Raw genomic sequence first — 9516 nt, forward strand, 5'->3', positions numbered from 1 at the left:
AAATTTATGGAATCAAACTTAATAATACCAAAAATATCCTTAAAACCAGCCTTAGGGAGACGGTGCAGTGGCATAGTTTAAAAGACAGTGCTGTGGTCCTGTTAATAGCTGTGTGACCTGGGCAAGTCTGCTAACCTCTCCTACCTGTAAACTGTAGGAAACACTACCTCTCTTGGGGCTATTGTAGATGCAGTGAAACATATAGGAAGATGCTTACCATGGACTGACCCTGGTACTTGGTAAATTGTAGTGATAACTATGATTTTCTTATCTAGGTTGGATAGCCCTATTCAGGATTCCATCCTGAATTCACAGCCTTTTTTCACCTTGATGGAAAGTTTATAACTACAACTTTAATTTTGTTAATGGATATGGGACTTTTCAGGTTATCTGTTTCTTCCTGAGCAAGCTTTGGTAATTTGTATCTTTGAAGGCACTTGTCCATTTCATCCCAGTGTTTGAATGTCCCAGTTCCCAGCATAAAGTTCAAGTGAAAGTAGGCCTGAGCTCATCTGAGGAACAGCCATGAACCCACCTGGCCAAGGTGGAACACCTTAAATTCAGTTAGGGACTCACCATGTAACACTGGAATAAGGACACTGGACCAGAGTAGGAGTTCCTAATCATTTCCGGTTACAGCTTCCTCCAGATGAGGAAAGCAACAGTCTCTCTCCTGGAGAATCGTATCATCACACAAAAATATGCATGTACTTTTGGAGGGTGTCAGGCCCTTCAGTCTGGTCTGCGGATCCCTTCATGCCCCACTCCAAGGTTAAGAAAAGTGATATTAATAGCTGATGGTCGAATATATACTTTGTGCCACAGGCTGTCCTGGACATGGATTAACATGGTTCATCCATGCAATAACCCTACAAGGTAGCCCCTATTGTCAGTCACATGGAGAAACTGAGCCAAGTCTAGCTTGCCCAAGGTCACACAACTCAGAAGTGATGGGGGTGGTCATGGATGGACACTGGTAGCCTAAATGCCATCCTCTTAGCCCCTCTCACACCCTGCCTTTCCAGACAGGACTGCAGGTCTTCCAGCTCTCAGAGTTCCAACAGTCGGCAATTCTGATAGAGAATCTCAGCCTCCAGGCCCCACACCTGCTTCAAGTGAAAGGAGTGTTTTCTGGGACTCCTTTCCTGAGCTGTCCTCCCACCTGTCCCCTTGAAGGCTGCCCTTTGTGCTCAGGTCCTTCATGGAATGCTGGGGTGGAAGGTGCTGAGAGGGTGCCCACGAGATGGGTTTATCCTGGTCCCCACAGCTCGGAGAGCCCAGGTCTCCTTCCCACCATGTCCTGACCTCAGATTCTGCAGGCCACCCAGCAGAGTGGGGAGAAACTCCAGTCCCCAGAAGTTCAGTTGCTAGAGCCTGGGCAAGCCCAGGGTGCTTCTCCTCCCACCCCCCCCACCCCCACCCCTCCAGGCTGCTGGAGGAGGATCAGCAAGCCCAGCGGGCCCGGGAGGTGGAGATGCTGCGCCAGGAACACCGGAAGGAGATGCAGGCCATGGTGGCTGATTTCAGCAGTGCTCAAGCCCGGCTCCAGGCCCGGCTGGCTGCCCTGGAAACTGAGTAAGTGAGGCTTTGGCCCCAGGCTGGGAGGGACTTGTAGATGTACCATTTTGTTAGGGGGACCAACTCATCCCAGTGTCCCTGGGACTCTCCTAGTTTTAAAACTAGAAGTCTTGAGTTTCCAAAGCTCCTCAGTTCCAGGCAAACTGGGAAGGTTGGTCACCCATCCTTTTAGGAGAGACAACATTCCTGTCTCATGCAGGGCACTGTTAATCTGTGAGGAGTGAGCACTGTTTAACCCTCACACTTGAAAGAAATCAGAAGGATCAAGGCTGCTTTTTTAATGAGCATTTCCCCCTCTAATATGCATCATCTCATTTAATCCTCACAGAAGTTCTTTTTTTAAATTTATTTATTTATTTTAATTGGAGGCTAATTACTTTACAATATTGTAGTGGTTTTTGCCATACATTGACATGAATCAGCCATGGGTGTACATGTGTTCCCCATCCTGAAGCTCCCTCCCACCTCCCTCCCCATCCCATCCCTCAGGGTCATCCCAGTGCACCAGCCCTGAGCACCCTGTCTCATGCATTGAACCTGGGCTAGTGATCTATTTCACATATGCTAATATACATGTTTCAATGCTATTCTCTCAAATCATCCCACCCTTGCCTTCTCCCACAGAGTCCAAAAGTCTGTTCTTTACATCTGTGTCTCTTTTGCTGTCACAGCAGTTCTTAAGGGTAGAAGCTTATTCCCATGGACAGATTAAGAAACCAGGAGCCCTTCTTGCAAACATTCATTTATTCGTTCAACAAATATTTGTTAAGGGCCTTCTGTGTGCCTTGCACTGTTTTAGGTTCTGGGGTTACAGTGGGAATAAAACAAAAACTGTGCTCTCATAGCACTCACAAATTCTAGATGGAGATTCTGACAAAGAGTATGCAAACAAATGTTAAACTTCATAACAGATAGTGAAAATGCTATAAGGAAAACAGGATCAGTATCTGGAGTGCCAAGGGTGGGCATGGAGGTGACATTTAAGCATAAGGAGGCATGGAAATGAGAGCGACATTTGGACAAAGAGCTTTCCAATCAGACAGAACAGCAAGTGCAAAGGCCCTGGGGCCTGCCTCCCAAGACCAAACAGCCAGAAGGCTTAAGTGGAATGAATGAGAGAGTGATGGTAGGAACTGAGCTTGGCAGAATAGCTGGGAGGGATAGAGAAGATGCCTCACTGAGAAGGGGTTTGCGTGTATTTGTGTGGAGTGAATGGGGAAGCCCTTGCTTCAGAAGCAAGGGCTTCTGATTCACCTTTTAACAGGGTCATTTCTGACTGCTGAGAGGAGAAGAGACTGGGGGATCAGGGTTAGTGACAAGGTGACCAGGTCAAGCAGCACTAAGTAACTTTACATGTCACCTGTCTTACCCTTAACTTGTGCTTTTAAAAACTGTCCCCAGTTGTCTCCAATATAAAGCAAATCATCCAAAATCTGGAGTAGGTTTCACCATCTACCATCTAGTGGGTTCTTACCATGTGCCAGGCACATTATCTCATTGAATCCTCACAACCACCCAGTTTCATGCCCATTTTAAAGAAGGAACTGAGGGTTATGGGCAAAATACCCATTACACAGCTAGAAAAAAGCAGAGCTGGGTTAAGAGTCCAGGTCCTCTCACCCCAAAACCCTGGTCTCTTATCAACTAATCAGTGGACCACCTGCAGCCCCGCTCCCTCCACCACCATCCAGAGGTTATGTCTCTCCAGCTTCACATTGAAAGGGCTGTGGGTACCTGCTGGCCCCCATTTTGCAGAACTAGCTCATGCTATGCTCTCTGGCCGCCAGGAGATGGCGATGGAACCACATCTGTATTAGCACAACCTGCTGTCCTTGCTAGCAGTGGGGACATTTGCCAGCCAAGGCCACTTTCCCCAAACTTCCCTGGTTCTTGAAGCCCCATTGAATGTGGCATCTATGTGCACAGATCTTTGATTCCTGGGCCCTACAGCCCAGGAATGACACATGTCAGACTGGGAGTTGGGGTCCTGGGCTCCATCCACCCAGAGCTCTGCAGCCAATTCACTGGCTGACCCTGGGCCTCAGTTTCCCCTTTGGTGAACAGAGAGTAGCCAGCCAGGCCAAGCACATGGCATCACCCCCATCATGTCCACATCTCCCTCCTCGTGGTTGAGTCATTGCAGCACGGGGGCTAACCACATGCCTGCTTGAAACAGACTGAAAGATTCCGGAGAGAAGCCAGGGAAGGGGGCATCCAGGCCAGAGGACATTCAGCTCATAGGCCGTCTGCAGACCCGCTTGAAGGAGAGGGAGGAGATCATCAAGCAGCTCACGGTGAGGCTTCAGAGGCGTTTGCTTTAGCCTGGCACTTTCCTGGGGGCCTAAAACTGTATGTATTCCTGATAACCTGAAAACCACCTTACAAAAGGTCCTTGGATATTGTTTCCCTGTTATATAAAGTAATACATGCTCACTAGAAAAAATTAACACAGGAAAGTAGAAGGCAAAAAATAATCACTCTGCTCCCAAGTCCTACACCATCTGCCTGATGTTGGTATTGGTTTGTGTTTTGCTAACCTATAGAATTTGGGAAAATCTAGAATGACCTGGCAGAGAAGGCAATGGCACCCCACTCCAGTACTCTTGCCTGGAAAATCCCATGCATGGAGGAGCCTGGTAGACTGCAGTCCATGGGGTTGCGAAGAGTCGGACATGACTGAGCGACTTCATTTTCACTTTTCACTTACATGCACTGGAGAAGGAAATAGCAACCCACTCCAGTGTTCTTGCCTGGAGAATCCCAGGGACGGGGGAGCCTGGTGGGCCGCCGTCTATGGAGTCGCACAGAGTCAGACACGACTGAAATGACTTAGCAGCAGCAGCAGCAGCAAAATGACTTGGACCTCACATCTGTGTCTCCTCACACTTTGACCATTGCTTTAGGCTTTTGTCCAGCCTTCCTGTGCTCCACGCTTTGGTTGAAAGTTCTCTATAAGCCAGCTCCCAGTGGTTTACATTCAGCTCTGGAGACGTTGGGTGATACACTTCTATCAGCGTGGCCCGTATGGGTCAGCTAGTTAGCCACATGAGAAGTCCAGCCACTTCCCTGGGTCTCTCCCTTCACCACCTTGGTCCAGGCCCCACTGCCTCTTAGGAATGGTGGAGAGTCCTTTGGTCTCCCCACTCACTCCAGCCTCACCATACTCTGTTGACCTCACAGCAACCAGGGTAATCTTATTAAAATGTAAGACAGATCACAGCACAGCTCTATTCAGTACTACCTATGGCTCCCTGTTCTTCTCAGAGTAAAATCCATGGTCTTATAGTGGCTTACACAGCTACACATCCTCCCATAACACATACATACACTTGTATCTCAAACCCATCCTCGCACCCTCCTGCTCCCCAGGCACACTGCTTCATGTCAAGATGATGAGGAAAACTTAACCACTAACTGAAAATTAGATGATACTAATAAGGAATTGGAGAAGGAAATGGTGACCCACTCCAGTATTCTTGCCTGGAGAATCCCAGGGACAATAGAGCCTGGCAGGCTACAGTCCATGGGGTCGCAAAGAGCCGGACTTGACTAAGTGACTGACACACAATAAGGAATTGCTTGTTTGTTAAATGTGACAAAAGTATTGTGGTTATGTTTTGTAAAGAGTCCTTATCTCTTAGAAATACTTATCAATGTTTTTACAGATGAAATTATACACCTGGAACTTATTTTAAAAACAAGACATCTGGGAAGAAAAAAAGTGGAAAATAACACAGATAAAGAAGATTGACCATATAGCAGTTGCGTTTTTGTTTAGTCACTAAGTCATGTCCAACTCTTTTGGACTGTCCAACCCCATGGACTATAGCTCACCAGGTTCCTCTGTCCATGGAATTTCCCAGGCAAGAATAATGGAGTTGGTTGCATTTCCTTCTCAGATCTTCCTGACTCAGGGATTGAATCCACATCTTTGGCATTGGTAGGCAGATTCTTTACCACTGAGCCACCAAGAAAACCCATATAGCAATTGTACCTGGGTGTTTTTTATTTTGCCTTAGCTAATAACTTTTTGCGGTAGACTTTTCCCAGATGCTAAGAGTACCTGGATCTCTTATTTCCCTAAGGCATGCCAAATAAGCTTGTCCTTTCCTTTACAAGAGGGGCTGGGGACACAAAGGCTCCAGCAATAAAGGTGCTTCCTCAAAGCCTCAGTGGATTGTAATTTGATTCCCACTGACTTCCCCTCTTTTCCCTGGTTTTTCCTCCTCTCTGTAATCTGCCCTCACACAGCCATCTTCCTTCAAATCAAACTCAGTGTGCTGTGTAGTTAGGCTCATTTAGACTCAGTTGTATTTTTTCCAGGAGGAGAGAAGATTTCACTATGCAGCGTTCCCCAGCGCAATGTCCCATCGGAATAGATCCTTCTCTTTCAATCCTCACCCAGGGTATTTGACCCCTTCGATGAAGGTAAATTGGTCCTACTGGTTTCAATGCATTACATAATTCTGCTGGCTTTATTTTCCCCAAAGATAATGGTAGCTTATTTATCAACAATCTGGCATTCATTTAGAGAAATATTCATTGAAAATAAGACCCCCCCAGGAAATAGTCCAAATTACTAGCAAACTGTTTCTATCTGACTAGGCAGATTATATATATTTTTAATTTTTATGAGTTTTTTTAACTTTCCAAACTTTTTATATATGTGTCACTACTAATAGTGGCTATATCTTGGTGATAGGAAGGAGAAGAAGGACAAGAATCCTTCACTTCACCTTTTTTCTCCTTTTATATTTTTGGAATGTATTACAGTGAAAATATTCACATCCAAATTTCTCATCTGCTATCACAAAATCCTAAAGCACTGAAAAGTTTATATTTTTTGGTAATTCATTAACTCCAGCTGAATTCATGTGAGCTCATTTATAATTTTTATATATCCCTCTTCATGTGACAAAATGTAAGTTTCATTCCAGAAATATTAATGTATTGAGGACAGTGTGGGCCAGCTTCTGCTGAGGGTACCTTTTAAAATCTAAAAACTTTAAATTAAAAAATATACTTGCTGCCAGAAGTTTTGGATAGAGATTGTGAGCCTGTTTTAAAGCACAACTAAACGCTTTCAAAAAGAACATGTAATAGATAAGTATTGTCTCTTGCTCACGTAATTCTGGCATGGCAGGCTTATCTACTTTTACAGTAATGCTGCTTTTAGGCGGCACTAACAGGCCTTTCTTTTAATCCCAACAGAAGAAGAAGGTGGAGGAAGTGCCCAGCCGAGTGGTCAGTGTGCCAAACCTCGCTTCCTACGCCAAGAACTTTCTGAGTGGTGACCTGAGCTCCAGGATCAATGCCCCTCCGATAACTAAGTCACCCAGCTTGGACCCAGGTCCCAGCTGTGGCCGGCCCTACAAACCCACCCCATCTCTAGATGTGAAAACTGCCACAAGGTAGGGGGCCAAAGCTGGGCTTCCCAGGTGGCACTAGTGGTAGAGAACCTTCCTGCCAATGCAGGAGATAGAAGAGAGGTGGTGTTGATCCCTGGGTTGGGGAAGATCTCCTGGAGAAGGGCATGGCAACCCACTCCAGCATTCTTGCCTGGAGAATCAAATGGACAGAGGAAGCTGGCGGACTATGATACATAGGGTTGCAAAGAGTCAGACACTACTGAAGTGACTCAGCATGCACGCAGAGGGCCAAAGCTATGATTCCATTTTTCTGTAGACAGGAGGGAAATTAGAATTCCTTTCTGGCACCTGTTAAATACCCAGCATTTGGGCCGATACAAAGAATAACAAAGCAAGCCTTGCCTTAGACAAACTGCAGCTCATCCAAAAAGAAAGATTATCTATGAGAAAGGAAATAGGTCATTCTTTAGAAGAGATACTATTCCGGATAAAAAATCCAGAAAGCCTCTTTTTTTTTTAACTTTTCCATGGATGAGTAGACAGGGGACACTGAATCACTTAGCCGATCACTTCAGAGTTATTCACACAAACGGTGGGCTGTCATCATCTGGCCTTGAGTCTGGATTCAAATTCTGGTCCTGCTCATTCTTAGCTTGTGTGGCTTTGGGCAGCTCACTTGACATCTCTGTTTCCTCACCTCTAAAATGAAGATAATATACTACCTACCTCTTCAGACTCATGTGAAACTAAAGGAATTAATCCATAGGATATGCTTAGCACAAGACCTGGCATAGAAGCATTCAGCAATTTTCCACTATTATTAAAAGGTTATTTCTCAAGATTCATTATATAATCTTGTAATTTTAATCTTAATCTGTGGGTTTGGTTGATCTCATGTGGTGCTCTCTGATACTGCTTTGTTTTCCAGAAACTCTTGCAGCATGCTTCTCTTCCAGAAGTGTGATTTCCCCTGTTGTTGATTTTCCTTCTTGGCCAATTTTTGTTCAGAGCTAAATCTTTAATTATGGACTTTGGAGTTTGCTTTTCAGAAGAGGCCTCTTCTGAAATGTTCCTTTTCCAAAGGCCCTGTCTGCCCAAGGCTATTTGGACAAAAATGAATGTAGAGCTGGAAGGACCCCCTGCCAATCATTGAGCAAGTCCAGTCCTTTGTTTCACAGCTGAGGACACAGGCCTAGCATCCCAAGCACATGGTCTATTAACTGCCAGAGCCAGAGCTGGCCTAATCCTGGCCACTGTTCATAACTCATTATCATACACCTTTTTAAAGCTGTGTTCCCACTGTTTTATAAGAAGCTTCACAAGTACAGATAGAGACTGTTCAGATAGGTAAACACTGTACTTACTTATCATCTCTCTTTTTCAGTTTATTAGACTAATTTCACAGCCTCATTGAAAGGCCAGAGCACATTAGGTAACTTTTGAAGAGGCCATAAAGTGTAATTTTGTATTCATTAAACATTTTTCCTTTTACTTTTTTATGAAAGGGGTTTATTGTTTAATTTGTCCCTGAAATAAACAGTAAATGTTGCAGACTTCTCTGGGAGCCAGAGGTTGAGTCCACCTGCCAGTGCAGGAGACATGGGTTCAGTTCCTGGTCTGGGAAGATTCCACATGCCATGGGGCAACAAAGCCCGTGCACCACAGCAAGAGAAGCCACTGCAATGAGAAGCCTGCACACTGCAACTAGAGAGTAGCCCCTGCTTGCCACAACTAAAGAAGGCCCCCGTGCAGCAATCAAGACCCAGCTCAGCTATATATATATAATGACATATATATAGCTTTAGGCCATATATATCTCAGCTATATATATATATATTTTTTCTTTTAAATAGTAAATGTTGCAAAATGTGCCTCATTTTAAGTGAAATATGGAGAGCATTGTTTCCACAACAGAATTATATGCTGTCTCTTCATCCTCATCCTTCACAACTTTTTCTAGCTACTAATCTTTTGAAGAGTAAAGCAGTAGTTATCTTTCACTGAAAAGATGATGGCATATTAAGTTGTTTACTGAATAATTTTCAAAACCATCTAAGAAAACTTGTTTGTTTTTAGGACACAAGATGATGATACAGCCCAACCCAAAGAAGTCCAACAGAAGCAAGGTTCAGCCCACCAGGAATGGTTTACCAAGTATTTTTCTTTCTAAACTGATCCTTGGGAAAGCATAAAGAGGATATTTGAAAAACACTTCTTTTGAAACACCTGATTGAAGGAATGAACTAAAGAGTCAACCAAATAACTTGCTTGCAATATAATTTACATATATAGCTAAAACAAATTCTTACATTAACATTTCATACTGTTTCATTGTGATGTTAAGATGAAACAAGCCAGTGTTATCAGAAAGCACCCATAGGGAAATATTATTAATGTTCCTGATGACCTATACATGATATTTCTAGTGTCCATAAGATTGCACACCACCTTGTGGAATATCAGACTTTGTGCTTTCCATGGTCTACTTTGAAAGTGGTTTCATTTTTCCTAGGATGCTGATCATCTTTACTTTAAACTGTTTCTATGTAAATAATTCCAAAATGCACAT

The 9516-nt window shown here is 44.3% G+C and overlaps 1 protein-coding gene across 3 annotated transcripts in view; it reads left to right on the plus strand.

Annotated features, from left to right (window-relative positions):
• FAM184B (family with sequence similarity 184 member B) overlaps nucleotides 1–9516 on the plus strand; it is a 118422-nt gene that overhangs the window by 107999 nt on the left and 907 nt on the right. For 2 of the 3 annotated variants that reach the window (XM_043438285.1, XM_043438284.1), the window contains 5 exons: nucleotides 1429–1575; nucleotides 3755–3872; nucleotides 5902–6006; nucleotides 6790–6989; nucleotides 9024–9514. In XM_043438285.1, the coding sequence (XP_043294220.1) occupies nucleotides 1429–1575; nucleotides 3755–3872; nucleotides 5902–6006; nucleotides 6790–6989; nucleotides 9024–9117 (664 nt within the window). In that variant the 3' untranslated portion in view covers nucleotides 9118–9514. The other variant, XM_043438286.1, reaches the window with a different exon arrangement.

The sequence above is a fragment of the Cervus canadensis genome, chromosome 19, assembly GCF_019320065.1.
Source record: "Cervus canadensis isolate Bull #8, Minnesota chromosome 19, ASM1932006v1, whole genome shotgun sequence".
Lineage (NCBI taxonomy): Eukaryota > Metazoa > Chordata > Mammalia > Artiodactyla > Cervidae > Cervus > Cervus canadensis.